The 22,436-nt window shown below is 61.9% G+C and overlaps 1 protein-coding gene across 4 annotated transcripts; it reads right to left on the bottom strand.

Annotated features, from left to right (window-relative positions):
* Positions 1-22,325, bottom strand: SRL (sarcalumenin). Of its 4 annotated transcripts, XM_080556745.1 has the most exons (8): positions 21,627-22,325; positions 12,065-13,249; positions 10,299-10,397; positions 9,355-9,450; positions 6,217-6,252; positions 2,263-2,379; positions 1,666-1,899; positions 1-1,013 (listed from the first exon to the last, which is right to left on the bottom strand). In XM_080556745.1, the coding sequence occupies exons 1-8, from the start codon at positions 21,685-21,687 to the stop codon at positions 202-204; spliced, it is 2,640 nt and encodes an 879-aa protein (XP_080412871.1). In that variant the 5' UTR covers positions 21,688-22,325; the 3' UTR covers positions 1-201. The 4 variants fall into 4 exon arrangements, with proteins under 4 accessions (XP_080412871.1, XP_080412872.1, XP_080412873.1 ...); XM_080556746.1 differs by lacking the exon at positions 6,217-6,252; XM_080556747.1 differs by lacking the exon at positions 12,065-13,249.
* Between the last annotated feature and the right edge of the window lie 111 nt (positions 22,326-22,436).

Here is a 22,436-nt window from a genome sequence, read left to right as displayed (position 1 = left end):
TCAGGAATTCACAGTTTTTATTCTCTTTCTTATGCCCACCCATCTTCCCCTGCCATTGATGTCAATGACTCAAAGTCCTCATTGTACAGTAGCCTTTGCCAGTGTGGCACTCAAAGGGTTAACAGACCACGGCTTCTTGGACAGATAAGACATAAGCTCATTCACCGGTAGGAACACGTGGACTGTTGTGTTACAGAAACCTTACGGCTTCTTGTAGCGATTCTTTGGGTTTTCGCCACAGCCGGTGATGTCGCAGGAGAGAACATTGGGCTTCTTCCCCAGGCCGATGCTCCCCAGCAGATCGGGAAGCTCGCGGGTGATGGCCTTCTCGATCTTCTCGAGGAAGCACCCGCCCATGTAGGAACACTGCTGAGACAGCAGCTTAAAACTGGTGATGGGGTTGATGCCAAAGAAGTCCTTGTAAGCCTCGCGGTTGGGGAGGTCAAATTTGCTGACATTGGTCTTTGCCAGAATGGACTTAAAGATAAAGAACTTGTCAGGATCTTCCACAATGTCTCTGAACACCAGTTCTCCATCACTAAAGAAGGTCATTTTGTCCTTGTAGGTCTGGAGATAGCGATCGACCAAAAGGGCGTGGATGCGCACCCGGATGGCGTGTTGGCGTATGAAGGCGATCTTATTTTCCATCCTGTTCTCAATCACCTGGTTGAGATCTTCCAGGAGTGATATCTCTTCTTTGAGGAACAGGTCTTTGTGGGTGTCCGGTTGATACTCGTGGGGCCAGAAGGAGCTAACGTACACCCTGGGTGGCTCCGTGACGTTGATCAGAGGAGCCAGGCTCCAGAACAAGGCACCGTAGACTCTCATAAGCTCCTGAGTAGCCAGGCTGTCGGCTTTGTTCAGGATGATTCGGATCTGGGACTCTCGGCCCTTCAGCTGGCGGAACAGCATCTCCAGCTCCAAGCCCACGTCCAGCTTTGTAGGATCAAAGACAACAAAGATGAGATCGGCTCTGTCGATGAACCACTGGCACACGTCATTGAACGGGTAACCTTGAGGAGAGGAAAGAGAAATCCAGCAGCGATGGCCAGCACAGTGGGAGTCCCTTCAGGTCAAGGGACAGGGAAACCTTGAGCCTGCTGCAACTCACCCCGTCTGGGTTGTACAGGCTGTGAGACACAGCTAACTTCCCATGTGGCACAGAACCTGTTTCTCATGTGCTAAAGCACTTCAGAGTTAATTTCTTGGCATGATAACTCATCCCCGTGGCCTGTGACTGTGTGTCTCCCTCAACTTTATCTCCAAACCTCCATTCTCCCTGCTGCCAGCCACAGCTTCCTGCTGCTCCTGTCAGCAGGTATCGTCCCCAGCACCGCTTTCCCCAGTGGGCACCGAGAGGGTCTGCAAGCCCTGCTGGGCCTGTTCTGGCATCCAGTGCCAGGTGCTCCCTTGGGTGCTGCTGCGGCGCCAGCCATTGGCAAAGCCTGGCTCCAAGTGACAAATGGGACAGCAAATGCTGAGCCACGATGTCCGGGTACGTTCCCCAGGCCACGGGCAGACACACTTCCCCAACCCCCCCAAAGCGAGAGCAGACCCCTCCTGTAGCCTAGGGCTCTTCCTCATCATGTTTCAGTCATCATTGCTATCCTTCATCGTAATAGCATCTTTTCTGGAGTCCCTCGGATGAACGCAGTAAAGCCCTACCTCGTTCTTGCTGCTTGCGGTTTTCAATGATGCCTGGCGTGTCCACGAAGGTCACTCGCTCCAGGAGCTTGTGGGGCACCTCTATCCCTATCAGCTTCTCCAAGAAGTTCTGCCCAAACTTCTCCAGGGGCGAGAAGGAGCGTGCGCTGTCTGCAGCCATCACGATGCCCTCAATGGTCTTCAGCTTGGGGCCGTGCATGATGACGGTGAATTCGGAGGTGGTGGGTTCTGCCCCTGTCCAGCACAAGAGGAGCAGCAGAGCTGTGAAATCTGTGCCGGGCACTGGCCATTGCAGGGGCTGGCCCGGGCCTTTGCGGGGAGCACCTCCCAGGCTCCAAGACAACGTCAGTGGGAGCAGAGAGGAGGACCGGGAAGGGCTTTTCTCCCGGGAGGGTGAATAAACTGGGCAGGATGGGGAGAAGACATTGAGTTGCCCTCGCTACATGGCTGCTGCTCTCGCAGCCATGCAGGCTCCCTGCTGCGCTGCACCCAGGGGGCTGGAGGCGGCGAGCGCTGCGCTGCGGGACAGGGATGTGGCAGGGGAAGAAGCCCTCCCACGGGGGCCAGGGCTCAGCGGGGCCGCCGTGAGCGAGGTACCTGTGTAGAGCTGGTAGGGAGTGTCGTCCAGCCCTAGGAGGTAGTTTATCATGGAGGATTTACCGACGCTCCACGGTCCCAGGAATAGCACCATCGGCTTGGAAGTGATCTCCCCATCTGTGGAGAGGGGAAATAACAAGAGGAAGTGAAGAAACAATAGCCGTAGCCGCTGCACATTTAACTCCCTGCCGTAATGAACATCCCATCTGAGCGGCACGGCCGCAGAGCCTCGGGGAGACAGCCGCCCTCGGGGCTGCTCTCCCAGCACCGCCGCTGCGCGCCAAGCCACGGCATCGCCCAGCAGGGCCCCGTGCCGGCACCGCAGCGAGATCGAACCCTGTCTGCCCTGCTCTAAGCTTTGGCCCTTCTTAGACTACAGGACAAGTTGAAAGCCTTTTAGATCGGGTCTCGGCTCGGTTCGAGTTCAGCCAGGGTGAGCTCGGGGCTGGCTGCAGGGGGCTGTTGGAGGGCAGGCGCCACAAAGCACTGGGCATGCAGGGGACGTGGCCATGCTGCAGTCAGGTAAATGCCTCGTGCAAAAGGAACTGGGGTGTTTGAAGGCTGCAGGGCTCCAGACCGGCACAGGGAGGGCAAGCTCAGCCAACAGCCCTGCTTTGGGCTGGGGGAAAGGCAGGAGGAGAATTAACCACAGTCCCCAGCCCACGCTCTGGAAGCCCCACACTTTGCTAAAAGCTCACGGAATGCAGATAAGGGCTGGCGTGGGGCCCGTAACGACCTGTCCCCTGCCCAGGAGCAGCTGCTGCTCCAGGAGGTGCTGGGGCCGACCTGCGCCATCAGCCCGTCCCTGCACGGCCCAGCCCCGGCGGCACTGGGCAGGGGGCCGCTTGCGCCAGGGGAGCCCCTGGGCCATGCTGGTCCCCAGACCGTGCCCTGGGCAGGTGGGAGTGTGCTGGTCGGCTCGAGGCCAAATCAGGCCAGAAATGGAAGTAAAAACTGGATGAGTGAGCTCCCGTTTGTGGGAACCTTCCCCATCCCCGCTTCATTCAGGCAGGCAGCCTGGTCCGGAGCCGGGCGGGCAGCGGTGCTGGGAGAGCCGTGTGGGCACACCGGGGGGGGGGAGCAAACCACAGCCACACTGCGACAGGAGCCACGAAGGATGGCGGGGATGTGTCCCCTGTGTCCCCGCTCAGCATGGGAGGGGGCCTCTGGTGCGAGTGGGAGATTTGCCCGGTGGGGCTGGGTGCCTCCAGGAGCCGGGAGGCCTGTCCCGCAGCCTTCCCCCGCTGACAGGACAGGGCACCCACGGCAGGGTCGGCCCCGAGCCCTGCTCCTGCCCCTGAAGCGTGAGGCGGCACCAGGCAGGCAGGGTCAGGCAGCGGGGTGGCCGTCACCCAGGGGCAGTCGGACCAAACCCCCTCCGTCTCCTCCGCCAGGGAAGAAGCAGCCTTCCCACTCCTGTCTCCCCAAAATATTTGGGATCTGACTTTCTGTTCCCATGCGGGACAAAAACAAGTGTCGAAACCTGGGGCTTTTATTACTAATCATTCCTCTGAACCACTGTATCACTGCCGCTCTGTTCACTTGCCGGCTTTAATTGGGTTTCGGATTATTATTGTTATTATCCCCTGTGATGTTGTGCCAGAGGTTTGAGGCGGGTCCCCGCGTGCTCTTTCATAACAGGTTCCCGGCCAGGTGTGGCTGGGTGAGGGCAGGAGCCAGCGAGCCCCGGCTCCGCTGCACGTGCCGGGGGGGCTCCTCGGGGTGCAAGGTGCGTGGCTCAGCACCATCCCTGCGTGCCGGGGCCACACGTGGCCGTGCCGAGGTGGGCAGCCCCTCTGCAGGTGACTAGCCGCTCACCCAGCCCATCCTCTCCCTTGCTTTGGAAAGCTCCTGGGCCCTGGGGGACGTGAGCCCTCCTCGCCCCTGCCCACGGTGTGGGGCTGGGGAAGCAGAGCATGCCTCCCACCCTGCTGGGTGCCTGGCCAGGCCTCCTGCCCTGCTGGGTCCCCCCGCTGCGTCCCTCCAGCATGGGTTTGCGTCACCTTGGTGCTGCTGCCAGGGGAAAAGAGGCTCAGTCCCTGCCAGCACCAGCACGGGATGACGGCAGCTCCGCCACCGCGGCTCTCTCCAGCCACCCTGTGGCTGCTCGCTCCCAGCCCAGCCTGGCTCACACCACAGTTGGTGCTCGTCCCAGCTCGTCCCAGTGCATCCCAGCTCGTCCTGGTGGTGTCTGCAGGGCGGCCTCACACCGGTGCATGATATCGCCCTGCATGTGAGTGGGGGGACCCTCAGACCTTGCAGCTCTTTGCATTTCATTTGTGGTTCTGCTTAAATCACGGCAGCTGCTTCTCGAAGGGTTTCTGGGGCACAGAGAATGCTGAGACGCTGCAAAGCACCTGGCAAACAGGGCCAGCAGGTCACATCTCCCCTGCAGAGGCTGTGTTCATCTCGTACTGTCCGGCTCTGGCTCAGTCCATGCCCCGGAGCATTGTCGCTCCTGGAAGGGTTGCTGTCCTGCAGGGGAGGACAGAGAACTGCTTCTCTCGCTCATGGAGGGATTTTTTCCTACAGTAGTGGCTTTGTGGGTCGTTTTCCCATGTTGCTTCCAAGGCCAGGCTGCCCTCAGGTGGGAGCCCCACTGCTCTGGGGCCGGGATTAGCCCTGGGTTGGGTCTTCTCCTTCCTCAAGCCCTGCAGAAATGCTGGGTGCTGGCTCAGCCCCATGGAGCGAGGGTGACCCCACAGTGCAGGTCCGTCCCGAGGACACGCAGCAAGGCAGAGGATGTGGAAAAAGCTTCCTTCCTCTCCTGGCTCAGACTGGCCCAAACATCCCGCTCTGCCCGCAAACCAGGTGGGTTCAAACACCTGGCCAGGCTGTCCCAGCATCGCCCACCCTGCGAAGCCATCCCCGACCCCAAATGCTGTCGGGCACTCTGCCGGGGGCAGGAACTCTGCCTGCAGCCCCAGCAGGGCTGCCAGCCCACCCGCGAAGCCTCCTGTCTGCCTGAACAGCACATGTGCCCGCGGACGGGGGGAAAGCTGCACATGGATGCTCGCCCTGTGTCGTGCTCCGTGCGTTCGCCCCCTGCGTGCACACACCCACGCAAGCAGCAAGCACGCACGCCCGTGTGCCTGTGCAGCTAGAGACACAGATAATACAGCTATCTGACATGCTATATATATCTACAACACTCTCCACTGCCTGCACGCTGCCATGACAGGGAGCCAGAGGCCCTTGGGCACCACTGGGGCTCTGCCACTTTGGGGCGGGGTACGTAGGAGCCCATTTTGGCAGGATCCTAGAGCAGGGGCCGTGGGGTAGGACACGAGGGCCATAAGATGGGATTCCCCATCCTTTGTGTGCCTTGTGCCGCAGCAGGAACCAGGGGAAGAGCGGTGTGATCACCGGCGCTTCTTGGCCTCTCTCCCAGCCCTTGCTTCTCCAGGCTGGTGCTCCCGGGGGCCCTGGCAGCTCCCCCTGGGCATGACACGGGACAGGAGCCAGCTCCAGCTCCCGAGAGGGCTGAGGCCGCCGCGCAGGGGCCAGGCTGTGTTAGTAGGACAGCTGCTGCTGGGTCATCGGCTTAAACTGCAGCCGGGGGGATCAAGGGGAGGCATTTGGGGAAGTTTCTGCACGTAGAAGGGTGAAAAGAGATCACCCCCGCAGTGTGGGCTCTGCTCCGCTCCCATGGGTGGGAGACGGACCTGCGGGCCCACCACGAAAGCCCTTGAACCATCACTAGAGGACCTCGAACCTTCTTGAGACTGAACCCACGAGAGAAAGGTTTAGAAGCCTGGCAGAGGCGAGGACGGCTGCGGGGCGGGCAGTGCCGAGGCAGCGCTGTGCTGCTGAGCTCCGGGACGCACTGAGTGCCGTGGGGCACGTGAGCAGCTGAGACGTGGCTCTGCTGGGATGGGTGAAGAGGAAAGCCAGAGGCCAGTGAAGAGCTCAGGCAGCGTTGGCAGCATGCAGGGGGCAGGCAGCAATACCAACCTGTGGCGGAGGAGCCCAGGGTGCGTCCGGGGTAAGCTGTTAGCAGGGGACACGGGGAGAGAGAAAAGGTACCGTGAGTCGAAGAAGGGATGCGGCTGCCTGGGTCTGGCCCGGGCCGAAGAGGGAGCTGAACACTGGCCCTGGCCTTCTCGGAGGCAGGACAAAGCCAGAGGATGGCCACGTTTCCAGAAGGAAAGAAGGAGTTACAGTCTGTGAGCAACGAGACCCGCAGCTACCAGGATGAGAATCCAAACCCAGGCAGAGCTGCCTCGCCGGGGATGCCCTGCGCCCCAATCCTCCTGCCTCTGCCTTCCCTGGCAGCATCACCAAGCAAACGGAGCCACACGAGGCATGCTTAGGACAGCAAGCAACCCAGACACGTGTCCTGACCGCCCCACAGTTATCTGCATGCCTCCCTAGACAGCCTGGTGAAGGCGATCGGCAGGCCGTTCCTTAAGCAGGCAGGCTAATTGGCACATACACAGTAATTAGCATCGGTGGCATGCACCATGGCCTGGTGGCAAGCTTCCCATCGCCAGGCTGCGAGGCTCCCTGAGCGAGGGACATCCCCAACAGGTGGCCTGCAGGGACCAAGCGCACAGGGGACCCAGCCCATGCTGAGCATGGGATGGAGACGTCCCCTGTGGGGCTTCGCCATGCTGTGAGCAGGGAGCTGGGTGAATGCTCTGGGCTGCAATTTCGAGTCTCAGCCAGGCTCACGGCGCCGGTCGCAGCCCCCCAGGGCAGGTGACACTCGCACTGGTGTGTGTGGTGGGGAGGCCCCGCTCGGCTCAGACCCACGCTGGGGCTGACGTGGCCACAGCTCCAAAGCGGAGGCCAAAAGGGAGCCCATGGAAGGTGGACAAAATGGAGGGCTGCCGCGTAATGGAGGGGCGAAGGTGCCTGCGGTGGCACCCCTCTATATTGGCTTACACCTTCAAAGGTCATGCATATTCCATGACACTGCTGCCCCGCCGCTCGCCCAGCTGTCCCGCTCCCCCCAGCCAGCTCAGCCGCAGCTCCGCGCCCTCCAGCCTCCCGTGCCGTGGGGGCTCACCATGGGGGGAGGCTTGGGGCATCTCCTGCTCACAGGGGCACCCCAATGCCAGGAACCCCTTGTGGCCACAGGCAGGACAGGAGCTCACCCCACCACATGGTGGAAGCAGGTGAGATGGATCCCTCAGCCCCACCATGCCCTCAACCACCCTACAAAGCCAAAGGGGCTCCCTCGGCCAACCCTCTACTTAATCTGCAGGCTGCTCTAATTGCACCACTAATGAAGGGTTGGGGAAAACTGTGTCAGTGGGTATAAAAGGCAAAGTGCTGTGCTTTAGGCTTTTAGGATGTGACTACGTATGATGGGGTTGGGGTTCCCAGAGGTACTTGAGTTTGGTGGAAGGCAAGACAGCTCCGGTGGGAGCGTGGTCTGGGCTTCTCACAGCCCAGCGGGGCTGTGCCTGGCTGAGCCGGGGGCTGCAGGCAATGCAGTGCCCCTGTGCCAGGCAGCTGAGACTCCCCAACAGGGAGCAGGGAGGTGCTGCCTGGGCGTGGGACGGCTGAGGAGCAGACCCAGATGTCCTGAGCTGGGCCACAGGCTGTGCGCTAGGGCTGCATCCTATAAGGAAAGAGGTTGTGAGTCCACTATCTGCCCCTGCGACCGACCTCAAGTGGTCTCCAAAACGCAGTGCCCCGGGGTGAGCTGAGAGCAGATGCTTGTTGCTGTGACCCCCCCCCGGCCAACCCCCAGCACGGCAAGCAGCTCGTGGTCCCCAGGCACATTGAGGCAGGCCAAGGCAGCGCGAAGGCAGCGGCACGGAGCGGGCTGCGGGGCAGCTGCGCATGCCTCCGGTCGTGTGAGACCTCCAACCGCCCGCCCCAGAACCCCGGTGGGTGGTGGCCGATGCCCAGGGTGTGCTGTGAGGTGGAGGGACAGGACCTGGGCTGGTGATGAGGGCTCCACAGCCCTGACCCTACCCCGTCCTGCTGCCCCGTGGGTCCCCCCGTGCTCCCCACTGGCTCCAAGCTGGAGACGGGCTGGCTGGGCCGGGGGTGAGGAAGCCCACCTGCCGAATGTCAGAAGTCTGGCACTGACCTAGGAGTGGCATTTGGGCTGCAATGGGCGCCTCTGTAAAGCAGGAGTTCTGCTCTAGGTGGATGTGTCCTGTGGGTTCACCCATACGAGCAGGGGACCCACGAACAGCTGCAGAGGAAGGTCAGGGTGGTGTGCGGGGTCCTTCTGGCTCCGGTGGGGCAGGCATGCCTCTGGCACGAGGAGGGGCAGGCATGGCTCCAGGGTGTGAGGCCAAAGCCCTGAGGATGTTTGGGGGAGGAAGCAAAACCCCGGGGCTAGGAGGGACCCTGGCAGGAGGCTGATGTGAGCATGCAGCCGAAGCACGGGGCGACCTGGCCCCAGCTAGGGACAGGGCTTTGGCAGAGGCTTAACCTGGGGCTGGAGCCATCTGTGCTTGGAAAATGGGGTGGTTCATGTCATAAGGGTCACAGGAACCTCCAGGTGTGTGAGCATCTTGGGGCCAGAGCTGCACTTTCCTCTTCTGGAGGGACACGTACACCACTGGGGCTCAGCCCAAGCCAATGCCCAGGGCCACAGGAACCTGCTCACCTGAGCCAGTGTGTCTGTAGTTGCCAAGAGGTGGAAACTCTAACTCCCGGTATGAGTGAAGGCTGCCGAGCTTGAGGAATACCCTGCCCACATGGCCGTGTCCCATATGGAGCAGGAAGGATGCCAGCTCCAGTCACCCCCAGGAAGCTCAACCCCAGCCTCGAGAGGTCCTAAGCTTCCTTGCCAAGCCCGTCTTTCTGGGCCATGATCTCTGCTTGGCACGGGTACAGAGCATTGATGTTGAGCAGGTGGAGGACCCAAAGCAGGCAGGGTTCAATGCTCAGCCTACACAGATGGTCCTGACAGCAGATGGGCTAAGGCAGATGCAGGAATGCCTGCCGCTGGGTGCTGGGTTCACTAGGGCACGTCCTCCAAGCCCAGCATGTTCATGGCCTTCTTGGGAACGTGTAGAGGAAGACGAACTATCCGAGCCTTTCCATGATCTGCTCTCTGCACTGCTGTCTGAATGCATCCCAATGACCTGACGGTGCCGGAGACCCCGGTGCCCGCAGCGTTACCTGTGATCTCGTGCTGCCTCAGCTCATTGTATCTGTAGGACTGCTCCAGGGGCTTGATGGAGGAGTGGTAGATCTTCCTCAGCCGCTGCAGTACTCCTGTGGGAGCAAAAGCATGCAGATGGGTGACAGGCAAACCCCAGCCACCCTGGTTGCATCCCTTCTAGGTAAGCTGCTGGGCATTCCCTGCAGACCTTGAGGGTGACAGCTGATCAAGAGACGCAGCTCATGCTTGAAATCTTGGCCAAACTGATCCAAGTCACGCATCTTGATGCCCCTGCCCTGCTAATATTTCCTACTGGGCACTGTCCCCATCTCCTGCTGGTCTCGTGCTTGCCGGCAACTGATGCAAGGAACCTCTCTCGTTAATGCTGCTTAGCACTCAACACCCGTGATCCCCAAAGTCCTCCACCACGGAGCCCAGGGACCCCTGCTGCAGCCAGAGCTGCCCCCCTACTGCTGGCATTTCCCAACCACTTTTATTGCTTCCTTTCTAGTCCTGACTGCCAATTGGACCAGCAGAAGCAAGCCTTATAAGAATAGTACCCAATTCATAATTGGAATAAAAATCAAAACCCCTTATTATAAGTTGCCCCAAGCTTCTCTGAGCAGCAGGCAGCAGTGCGGCTGGCCCAGGCCAATTCATGATTAGCCAGCCTCTCTAGCCTCCTCATTCTTGTTCGCTCTTGGAGCTGTCTTTAAAATACCTAAAGTATGCTAGTCCAGTGTAAGGGCTGGTATTGAAGACGTGGTGCTACTGCACCCACAAGAAATAAGGCTATTGACAAAGCAGCCTAGGGAAGGAGAGCCCTGTCCATGCTCCTCACGTAGCAGAGCAGGTTTGCCAGACTCAGCTCTCAGACAGTGGCAGGGAGCTTATCCTGGAAACATCGCTGGGATTAAAGGAGCAGGGTTTGCACGCATCGGTGCCACCCGGGCTCCCCCACCTGAGAAGTCATCGGCAGGTTTGTCTTCATTCAGCTTGAGGGTGCTCTCCAAGTGGGACCGGTCGCGCTTGGTGGGCTCGCTGGCATCCTCAACCTCTTCTGGAGGGAAAAACAAGGAGACCTGTTACTGATGGAGCTGGCGGCGGGGGACCCGCACAGGAGCTCACACAAGCTGCTGCTGGGGAGAGGGCTTTGGGGAGCGTGCACACCCTGAGCCCGCGGCCCCATTGTGCACCCAGCACCCGCCAGCTTTGGCACGCCGCTCAGTTTCTGTTTTGCAAATGCTCCTGGAAGCTTGGCCGAGGTTGCTGGGGCCATGGCTGCCGGGGGAAGCATCGCAGGCAACTGCTTGGCTCCAAGGAGGGGCTGGTGAGGGAGGCCCCTGGTGTCTCCCGAGGGGGAGGCGAGGGCCGGTGCTCGCGGGGAATGCGAAGGATGTGCCTGGAAGGGGCTCTCGGGCGCTGGGGAGTGCAGGGCGGGGGCACGCGGCAGCTGCTGCCCACGGGGCTCCTGCCTGCCCCGCCACTCCCCCCGGCAGCTGCAACTCCCCTCAGCTTTGGGTGCTCTCTGCTCTGCCTCTCTCCCTGTCCACCCCCCAGAAATCACACGTCGAGCTGCAGACATGAGGGTTTGTGAGGCCTGGATTCCCTCCTGCCTCTCCACCTCTGCCTCTCGCCAGGCTGGAGGCTGCCTCTCCGGAGCCTCCCTGGCTCGGTGCCGCGTGGCAGGAGGTGGCCCTGGGCACCTTCCCCAGCCTCCCCGCGGAGGGGAACAGACGTGTCCCTGCTCCGGGCGTGCTAGCAAAGGGGTTGGCACACAGAGGGCCCCATGGCTTGGGGCTTTGAAGCGGGGCCTCAAGGACACGTGCCCTACTGCCTGGGCTGGGGAATGGGTGCCCGGGCAAACAGGGGCGCTGACGGGCCCTGGGGCTGCCCCGAGGGACTGCGCTGAGCCTCTCCATGAGTGTGGGGCTGAGGAAGACCTTTTGACTTGCCAAGCCACAGATTCCAAACTGGGTTTTCCTCTCGGCACAAATGTGAGCTTTTTGAGCCGGGATGTTACAGAAGGAAGCAAAAAAGAATCAGCTGTGTCCAAAGGTTGCTGCCTAGCCCATGGGCCAAAGTCCGTAAGCGTTTCTAGTAAAACATGGAAGGGGGGGGGGGGGTCAGTTTTCCTGAGCTAGCTCACATTTCGGTGACCAAACACACCCTGTCCATGGCCAGAGCAGGCGCTTCAGCAATTCAGCAGGCTGAACTGGCTCTTTACACGTTCCTTACGTGGCAAGGGCTGCGGGCCAGTGGCTGATGGACACGAGACCTGCCGGCCTGGGCAGCATCCTGCCTGCGTGCCAAGAGAGCCGGGAGTTTGGTCTGGTGGACTCTGAGGGCTGGTAAATGTCCTTTAGCAGGTCTGTGGCTGCTGAAAGGGGCTGAGGGGAAGGGCAGAAGTTCATGTGTCCGCAGATGGGAGAAGTCATGGGCTTAAAGTGCAGCGAGGGAAATGTTGGCCAGCTTTGGTATCGCTGCAACAAGCACCTGCGTTGCTGGCATCCGCGGGCTCCCACCTGTGCCACCGCTGCCCGTGGCGTGGCTGGCCCGGCCGTGCAGCAGTTAGGGGCGGGTGCAGGAAGCACAAGCGTTAGGAGAGGGCCATGCATTAGGCGCAGTTTAATGAGCCAAGCGCAGCTCCGCCAGGGTTGATAGTAGGTCACTCTCGCCGCCCTCTGCTCACTACGCCACGGCACACCAACAGCAAAAGACTCCAACCTATCTGTCTGTGCTGGTGCTCAGCGGCAGCAGGGTGGGCACTGGGGCTGGGTGGGCTCTCCGTTTCTGCCAGCGATGGGTTGTCTGCAGGGGGGGCTTCCACTGCTGCCGGTGGGTCTTCTGCTGTTGGAGGGTCTTCTGCTGTTGGAGGGTCTTCCACTGCTGGAGGGTCTTCTGCTGTTGGAGGGTCTTCTGCTGTTGGAGGGTCTTCTGCTGTTGGAGGGTCTTCTGCTGTTGGAGGGTCTTCCACTGCTGGAGGGTCTTCTGCTGTTGGAGGGTCTTCTGCTGCTGGTGGGTTTTTCACTACTGCTGGTGGAGTTTCAACAGCTGCTGGTGGGTCTTCTGCTGCTGCTGGTTCTTCCACTGCTGTAGGTGGGTTTTCTGCCGTTGCTGGGCTGCTGCTGCCAGAGCCAGGCTCCACGTCCCCACATGGTGGGTGATGGCAGCTGGTAGGGCCATCCTTGGCTTCTCCCTTGCTGGCAGCTGCTGCTTTGCTGTGGCCACTTTCCCCTAAAACGCTGGTCTCTTCCTTGTCACTTCCTTCAGCTCCGTCCTCTGGCCCTGCTGGGCCAGCAGCGTCCTCCTCAGACTCTCCGTCCTCCTCAGACTTTCCCTCCTCCTCCGACTCTCCTTTGCTTCCATCTTCTTCAGACTCTCCACCTTCATCTCCCTCTTCCTCAGATTCCCCCTGCTCGTCATCTTCCTCTGAGCTCTGCTCTTCCCCTTCTTCTCCAATTTCAGGAGCAGACACCACTCTTGGCTCCTCCATTTTCTCTCCTTCAGGCTTCCCCTGCTCCTCAGTGGCCATTTCTTTGGAGCCAGCATCAGTCTCCTCATCCTCCTGGTCATGGAAGCCATCTTGTGGGCCAGGCTGGTGGGCGGCCTCTCCCCCTGCCTCAGGGGCGCCCAACATGGCATCATCCTCCCCAGGGCCCTGTGCCCTGTGGGGCCCCTCCTGGCTGAGCCCCATGGCCCCGCTCAGGCCTCCCTTCAGCTCTTCCTCCCCCTCGCCGCCTCCCTCTTCTGCAGCACTGGGCACGGAAGCATTGGCGGTGCCGCCATCTTCCTCCTCCTCAGGGCTGCCGTCGGCGGCCATCTCCTCCAGCCGGGGCTCCATGGCCAACGAGGGGCGTTGTGCGGCATGGCCAACATCTTCGGCGCCCGGCGGGGCTGGGGCACGCAGCTCTAAACAGTGAGAATAGCTCGGTCAGTCTTACCCGCGCCCGCCCGCGGCTGCGGGGCGCGCGGCCCCGGGGGACAGCGGGGGCAAGAGAGGGGGTTCGAGGCTGTCACCAAGACTTTAAATTCTCCTAACGCATCTCTGATTCCAGCTCGTTTCCTGGCCGTAGCAAGAAGCTGGACGCAAAGAGGTGCTTGCGGGCAGAAGCGCTGATGCTGCGCAGGGCTGGGACGTGGCCCCGGGGCCGTGCAGGCTGTGGGGCACCGCAGAAGCGCTGTGGGGCTAGGGCGAGGCGGTGAAGCAGCCCTGAGAGAGAACCCAGTGGTGGTGGGGATATGAAAGTGGGGCACTGGGTGCGAGAGGCCTCGGGCACTTGGCAGGTGAAAGGGTCCTTCCCCAGCCCCGCAGGGCGGCGAGGGCGGCCGGCGGCTCCCCGGAGCGGGGCCGTGCCTTTCCGCAGCCGGCAGCGCGCAGGAAGGGCTGGGCCGGGCGGCACCACAGGGCCTGACCCCGCAGCGGGGCGCGGAGCTATTTATTGTGAGCGTCCCTTCATTAGGAAAACATTTGCCACTCCGTGCAACTGGCTGGAACACAATGAATTTGTTCTGCAGTCCGGGAGAAGTCATCTGTATTTTCCATAGGCCTCCAAGTGCAATTTAACATTAGTCAACTGATGCCAAAAATAAAATATCACCAGCTATACTGTCTCCGTTACAAACAGTTGCTGCTAGTCTAAATAATCCCCTGAAAACTCTAATGCCTGCATACCAGGGAAGCGTTTCAGAGGAAAATAATGCCTTTGTACTCCAGCTGGCAAGCAGATGCCAACTGGGAGAAACGCCACCTCCGCCCAGGCCACAGGAAGGCAGCGGGCATGGCGAGCAGTGCGGGCACAGCACGCAGCATGGAGCTGGCCTCCTCCTCCGGCCTCGTGCACCGTGGCCCTGCAGTGGCACACCGCAGTGCTGTGCCGGGGACACGGGGACCTGGCTCGCTACGGTGTGTGCTGCAGCACCGCTTCAGCAGCATGATGGTGTGTGTCTTAAAACACCCTTGAAATTTTGGGTACCACCCATCCCCGGTGTGAGCACGGCAGGAGCACAGCCAAGGACAGTGTGGGGCAACCCGAGGCCTCTTAGCCCACTGCAGCCACTTTGCCACTGCAGCCCTGGAGCAGAGCGCCGGGCAGGCGGCCGTGTGTCTGTCCGTGCCATGCCGGGGCCAGCCACGCTGATAGCCTGCAGTCACACGACAGCTGAGGGCTCGCGCCGGGGGACAAACGATGCCAGCGGAAGGCAGCTGGGAGGCACCAGCCCACCTCAGCCTGCCAGGGTTTGTAGTCCTCATGTGCAGCCTGACACCATGGCTCAGAGCTGCCAGCATCCCCAAGCCTGTCACAGATGCACAGTCACCCTTCTCTGCCCATGCTGACCTCCCGAATCCTGTCCTAGCAGGTGGCTCGCAGGTACCCGCAGGCTCCAGGTCCGGCCTTGAGCACGGCAAGCCCCACGCAGCTCCCACCCAAGAGGGCCTGAAGAGGCCGGCCGGTGTGAGGCATGCTCTGCCCACCTGCACCCTGAGGGTCCCCACAGCGGATGGGGACAGGGAGACTCTCAGCATGGCCCCAGAATAGCTGGTGACCTGGAGGTCTTGGAGGGAAGCTGATTCCTGAGTGGGCATTTGGAGAGGGTCAGGGCAGGTGAGGAGGGGACCAAAGGAGACCCCACCGGAGATCTCTGAGGCCGGCGTGTCCCCTCTGAATGCAGGGCATGGACGTGTCCCCTGGGCAATGACCACTGGGCCCCAGCGCTCAGCTGTGAGCCATCCCCTGCGGGAGAAGGGAAATGTTCCCCACGCACTCTAACTGGGATATTCCTGCTGGTGTGTCAGCCACGGGCTTTATTTCCTGTGACCTTCACAGCATTATGTAAAGTCCCTCTCCCCTCTCCACCTCCTTCTCCCTCCTGTTTCCCCTACATGGTCTCCAAATCCATCACAAGGCAAATTGTGCTGATCTGCAGATGGCCGGCTGATGAGCGCTGTGCAGCAAAATGGGCCGAAGGTTATGGGCTTAACACCCTCCGCCCGGCCTCTGTGGGCTAAAAATACATCCAGCAACTGTACGGTGGGGTCAGGAGGAGCAGCTCAGCGGGGGCACGGATGGCACCAGCCCCCTTGCAGACACCCACTTGCTTGTCCTCAGCCCCTGGGCCCCGGTGCCAGCCTACCAGCCAAGGGTGATATCCTCGGCCAGGAGATGTCCCCACGCACTTGCAGGAGAGAGTGGGACAACTACAACATGCAGACCCATTTTAAGATGACTCCAGGGCTCCCCTACTTCACACCCTGCATTGTACTGAGCAACACCAAAGAGGAGACCTTGCCCCCCTTGGTGGTGGGACCCCAGGTCACCAAGCCTGCTCCAGCCCTGCCCACATGGCTGGGGACATGACCGCCCTGTCCCCAGCTGGAACAGCAATGTGGGGCACAGCCGTGATGGGAATCCCACGGTGGACTCGGTGTGCCGCAGGACACCAGTGCTGATGCCAGGAAGAGGGATGGCTCGGCCATCCTATGGCTACAACACACATGACCCTTCCCTGCCATCCTCGCACAGGGCCCCATGAAATAGCAGCACCACGGGTGAACGGAGCCCACCGGGAGGGATTGCCTCTGAGGGTGGCGCCAGGATGGGGACAGCCAGGAGGGACAGATGGGCACAGGTGGCCCCGGGAAGGACACTCTCCCCCTCCAGCAGAAATAGGAGCCCCGAGCGTGGGGCCGGCGATGTGCAGCACCGCGGGGATGGCTTTTCACACGCCCTCTTCCTCTGCCCGAATGCCAGCCCCTGCAGCACGCGGGGAGTTATTTCTGATGGCGTGGCTGATTCAGAGACCAGCGGCTCCGCAGGCTGTGGGAGCAGTAACCTGGGAGGCACCACGAGATGCCCTTAGGGGCGCAGAGCCCCACACGAACCCTGACTTTGCCTTTCCCTGCACTCCTGTGTTCATCATCGGGCCCCCCCTTCCTTGCTTGTGTTTTACGTCATGGGGGAAACAGAAAAGCCATCACTGCCTGAGCTGGTTTCTGTTCTGCTCTTCAGGGAATGGGGACCCGGCCTGAGGGACAGCTCCCAAATGGGTCCCACTGGCAGCCCATAAACCAGCACTGCGGGGAAGGTCACCGGGGGGACGGCCACCACCAGTCCTGCCCTCCCCTTGCCTTTCCAGAGGGGCTCTGGGGAACCCCACACCCCAGGCACACGTCCCCGTCTGCTCCAGCGGCCGTGCGCGTCCCAGTGGGAGCAGGAGTGGCAGCAGTGACGGTGGCACTGCCCAGAGGTACACGGGCAGGACGAGCAACACGGACTTAAAGGAAAAGGCCAGGCCTCGGCTGCCGAAGCACTATTTCTTGCCAACATTACTTTTATTTAGGCCTGGTCAAAGAAAGGTTCTGGTCAAATGGGCTCTTTGACTTAGGGGGACATCTTGCTGCTATGAAAGAAGGAAGCACGTGTTTCCTGCTGGAGAATTTTGTACCAGACCCGAGGAAGCCCCCAGCCCCTTTCTTCCCTCTTTCTGAGGATTGGCAAGGCTGCACGAATCCCAAACCACGTGCCTGCTTCTGACAAAGTCCTCCAGAGGTGCAGGGAGGTGGCTGGGCTCCAAGACGCCACCTGGCACCTCCTGGGATTCCCGTGGCACCGGCCGCGCCATCTGACCCGCTGCAGTCCCCCTGTATCACAGCGATGTCCCTGCCTCTGCTTGGGGACGGAGGGCTGGCCCAGCTCGCCTCCAGCCAACAGCACGAATGGCCCAGGGGAAACAAGGTGGGGAATGCACAGAAGCTCTGAAAGGGAGGATGCCCCGCACTGCTGCCAGCCTGCTGCCAGAGCAAGCACCTCGAGGAGGATTCGCCTCGCCACCCTGACCTAGCACAGGCGGCGTGGCAGGGCAGCAGCTCCTGCCTGGCGCCCCTGTGCCTCAGTTTCCCACCCCGGGCAGTTCCAGCCACCCCAGTGCATTTTCCAGCCTTTTAGCAGGAGAAATCCCAGCGTGATCTCAGAAATCCCAGATGCCCACCTACAGGGGGAGATGGCTGATCGATACAGATCACACTGCTGACACGGGAAACAGATTTGTCAGGCTAAAAAAAAAAAAAAAGAAAAAAAGACTTCATTTCTGTAAATAGGGGGGTAGAGCTGCATGATATTTTGATTAAGGAGTCAGGGTAAGGAAACCTCACCAGGATGCACCAAATGGATTAAACCAGGCTCAGGGCTTGCTAAATATAGAGATGAAAATTGGGAATCGTTTCTCCAGGGTGTTTTTCAACTGTCTTCCCACAGGGTGCCCACTCTGGTGTTCCTGTCAGAGACTTGGAGGCAAACCCAAACTCGTGGCTGGTAGCTTGCAGGTGGCACAAGGACGGGGCAGCGGAGAGTGACAACGCGAGCAACTCCCTGGCCAGGAGGCCGAGGTCCAGGCACAGCCGGAGGCCACACTGTGTGCCGAGAGATGCTGAAGGACCCGGGGCTGGAGGCGGAGATGCCAAGGTGGGAAAGGCTGTGCCGTGGCCGGGAGACCCCAGGGGAGCCCCTTCCTTTGGTGAGCCACTCCTGAGAGGGCACATTGGCCTTGTCCTTGGGCTACTGGTGAGGGAAAATGTTATCAACTGGCCTCAGGGCCACCAGTGGCCCCAAGGGGTGCCCTGGGTCATGACCCTTTATTCCTCTTCTGGTTTTTGCCAGGGGCTTCTGGCCACCTGCATGGGACAACCCCCTTGGGGCTCACCAGCCTGGATTTTGGTGCTGCTGCTGCTGCTTTGTCCCACAGGATCCTTAAATCCTTGGGATTATCCAGGCAGGGACGCAGCGGTTACCCAGCCCCTTCCAATAGCCCCAGCAGCAGGACAAAGGACACGGACCCCCAACTCAGCTGGGGTCCCACCACCCCGGCTGGCACTGGGGCTTTTCTCCTGGTGCCAGCACCCCCGCCTGGCTTGGGGTGCCCGGCTGGAGACTGCCCGGCCCCTCCGCCAGACCCCGCCGGCACACGAGCTCGATGGCTTCCTCGGGCTATCGCTTACAAGGGAAATGTCCCCGCAGGCTTAAAATAGCCCAGAGGAACAGTGCCAAGCCACCAGCACTGCTGCTATTCCTGCAGCGCCTGAAGAATGGGGTGATTTTAGGAGTGATTTGGTCACTCTCGGACCTGCCTCATGGGCTGGGATTTCGGCACCCCCCAGTGCCAGCAGCAGGCAGGTCAGTGAGCAGGGATGCGGTGGGGACATGGTGGGGACGTGTTTCCCTGGCTGCAGCTCAACTCCCAACCCCTTCCCCATGGGGACCCTGTGCCAAGGGGGCTGCACACAAGCGAGGTTTCCCATCCACACGTCCTGTGTGGCTGGATGTCACCTGCACAGCATGCCAAGAGCGCTCCCAGAAACATCGGGGCTGGTGGGACAGGGTGCCACATCACACCAGCATGCCTGACATCTGCCTTGCTTTCCTTGGCCAACAATTTGGGAGGGATCCGGGTCACCCACAGGGGCTGGGATATCCACCAGGTGAGGGGATGTGACAGGGATGTAGGTGGCACGAATGGCCAAGATCTGTGGGTGGCTGTGGCACCCCAAGCCCTGTGCCTCTGCACCCAACAGCAGTGATGCCCATGGAGGCAGCTGGCTAGGGTGGGCAGCCTGGGACTGGCAGAGCTGGGGCTCTCCCACGGGTGCTGTGTCCCACCCAGCCGAGGTGATGCATGCCAGGTGGTGGAGCTCACATCAAGGTGTTTTTCGTCCATCCTGGCAGCTGGAGCCCACCCCAAAGTGACGTGTTGAGGGGACAGAGCCCACATCAAGGTGACTTGTCCTAGATGATGTCGCCCACCCCAAGATGGCATATTCCTGGTGACGGAGCCCACCACGAGGTGATGTGTCGCAGGTGATAGAACCCACTTGCGGTGACATGTCATGGGTGATGGGGATCACCCCAAAGTGACACGAGGACGTGGTGATGGAGCTCACCATGAGGTGACACGTCCCACTGGTGGAGCCTATGCCAGTGTTATGTCCTGGGACACGTTCCCGGGAGATGGGGCGCTCCTCAAGGTGTATCCCAGGCAACGGAGCCCAGTGCGAGATGACACTTTCCAGGTGGAAGTGTCCACCGTGTTTCCAGATGACACTTTTGAGGTGGGTTCCACCCCAAGCTGACACGTCCTGGGTGCTGGGGACACCACAAGGACTCGTCGACGGTGCCCACCCCCGGTGACACATCCTGTGAGGAGGCAGGGTGAGGAGTCCCGGGGCGTGGCGGTAGTGGCCGAGGCCGCTGCTATGGGGAGAGCCGTGTGCCAGCCCCGTAACGCCCTCGGGGCCGTGCCAGGGCTTCCCTCAGCTCCTTGCCCAGCTGGAGGTGGGCAAGCACCCGTCCACGCCGGGGAGCTGTGCCAGCCCCGGCCACGTGGCCCGCGGGCCATTCTGGCAGGGGCTCAACGAGCGCGGGGCCCTTCCTGCCCCGGGAGCGGTGGCGGGGTCCCAGCCGCCCCCGGCATCGCCACAGCCACCACAGTGGGGCTGAGCACACAGAAGCTAAAAAAAAAAATAAAACTAGGGGGGCTTTATCCCCACGTGCCAAGTATGAGGCCAGGGTTGGTCACCGGGCTGCAGGAACCACCCCAAGCCCTCGTCCTGAGCCACCAGGTGCCTGTGACAGGCCCTCTGTCTGCCCGTGGGGTCCCCCTGAGTTCTCCTCGCCGCAGGGCCTTGCAGGTCCCCCGGGAAGCCGAGGCTTTCAAGATGGCAGCAGCGCCTATGGGAAAAGCCAGGCACAGGGTGACAGGGGCCTCCTCCTGCAGGCCAAAGGGGAGCTTGTCCCAGAGCCCGGCTCCGCACCAAAGGAAAAAGCCAGAGCCACCTCGCCCAAGCACAGGGGCGAGCCCAGCCAGGCTGGTGGCCACCTCCTGCGGTGACAGGTCCCCCACTGGGCCACCAGCCCGACCCTGGGTGGCACCAGCCACCAGCCGTGCCCGGAGAGGATCCCTCTGGCACTCCCGTCCCCATCCCTGGCGCACAGCTCCACGGAGGTCCCCCAGCCACCGACGGGACACGTCCCACACCCCGAACCCCTTTTATTCCCCAGAAGGGTAAAAGATGCCCTTAAAAGGATAAAACTCCGCCGGGCCGGGGGTGCCGGGCTGCAAGAAGGCAGCAGCTGCGGGTGCCCGCGCGCGGGGCCGCGGTGGCGCGGGGGCCAGGGCGGCCGCAGGAGCGCAGTGTCCCGTTACACGGCTGTTTCCATACTTAGCCGCCCCCCGGCAGCGCGGCCGCCCGAGCCCAGCCAGGCAGCGAACCGGCCCAAATTAACTCAAGGGCAAGCAAGGGTAACGGCGATGTCGCCGGCTCCCCGTGGGACGCCCGGCCAAGCACTGCCACGGGGCTGGGGTGCTAAGCGGGGATGTTCCAGCCTGGGGAAGGAGGTCTGGGGGTCACCCCAATGCTGTCTTGCTTGGCAGACACTTGGTGGGTGGGGGGGTCCCGTGCTGGGTGCCCCGGAGCCCATCAGACCCCACGCGGGGGCTTCATCCCTGCAGCCCACGGGTGACGCTTCCCTCAGCACGCCAGCTGCAGCACAGCCCCTGCACCCACCCCGGCTGTGGAGTGGGGACCTTCACAGCCCCCCCCCCCCCCACCTTGTGTCCCCGCATAGTTTTGGGGTGACTGCAGCCCTGGCATAGATGAGCTCAGCCGGCTGCAGCCCTGCAGCATGTCCTGCGTGGGGCACCCGCCCTGTGGGCAGGCTGGGCTCATGGGGCACTCACTGCCCCGGAGGTGCTCACAGTCCCACGGGCACCCACAGCCCCACGGGCACCCACAGCCCCACAGGCACTCACAGCTCCAGTGGGCACCTGCAGCCCAACGGGCACCCAAAGGTCCGTGTGGGCACCCACCACCCCATGGGCACTTGCAGCCCCAATGGGCACCTGTAGAACTACGGACACCCACAGCCCTGCAGGCAGCTGCAGCCCCAAAGACACCTGCAGCCCCACAGACACCCACAGCCCCACAGGCACCCAGACCTACATGTGCACCCGCAGCCCCACTGGGCACCCACAGCCCCATGGACACCCACAGCCCTATAGGTACCCACAGCCCTATAGGCACCTACAGCCCTGTAGGCACCCCACAGCCCCAGTGGGCACCCACAGCCCCACAGAGACCCACAGCCCTATATACAACCACAGCCCTATAGGCACCTACAGCCCTATAGGCACCCCCAGCCCCCTGGACACCAACAGCCCTATAGGCACCCCCAGCCCCGCAGACAGCCCCAGCCCCACAGACACCCCCAGCCCCGCGGGCAAGGTGCGGGAGCCGTACCTGCTGTGCCGAGGAGCAGGAGCGAGGCCACGCAGCAGCACAGCAGGTTGAGGCGCTTCATGGTGGCTGCCAGGAGCTCTCTGCTGCTCGTCGCCTCTATTTATACGGCGCGGGGGCCGCGGGGCCGGGCTGGCTGCTGTCAGCACAGCCCTGCACAGATGCTGCCGCCACCGATCCCGGGGGCCCGCAGCCGGGGGACAGGGACGGGGACAGGGGTGGCAGCGCTGCAGCCCGGGGAGGGCTGGTGTCAGGGAGGTGGCACTGCCCGTGGGGTCACCGTCCCATGCCAAGAGCTGTCCCCAGGGATGGGGACAAGCCCTCAGCGTCCTGGGGACATCTGAGAAAGTTCTCCCCCATCCCAAAGCCCAGCAAGAGCAGGGGGTGGTGGGGATGGGGACAATGGTGCAGGAGGCCACGGGCCGCGCTGGGAGAGGGGCGCAGTGGGGAAGCAGGATCCGGCCCCTGCCAGGCACTGCGGGTGGCCATGGTACAGAGGGGGAGACAGAGAGCCTGGCCCGTGGGGGGGCCCCCAAAAAGCCCTGGGAAAAGGTGGTGTGCCCCCCTCCCCAAACCACAGTGCTCCATGGGGCACCCCCATCCTGGCACCCCCATCCTGGGGCACACTGGGCCCCCGGTGGGCACAGAAATCCCCTCCCCAGCCCCCCCAGCTGAGACACGGTGTCAAAACCAGCCCCGGAGCCCCCCGGCGTGGGACACGGCCCCGGGACCGGCACCCTCCTGCCACATCCCAGCGGCTTCCAGGGGACAGCATCCCCACGGCCGGATCCACTCTGTCCCCGAGCCCCCACA

The sequence above is a fragment of the Anser brachyrhynchus genome (genome assembly GCF_964034855.1).
Source record: "Anser brachyrhynchus genome assembly, chromosome: 15".
Lineage (NCBI taxonomy): Eukaryota > Metazoa > Chordata > Aves > Anseriformes > Anatidae > Anser > Anser brachyrhynchus.
The sequence above is the reverse complement of the archived record's forward strand: the minus strand, read 5'-3'. Positions and strand labels throughout refer to the sequence as shown.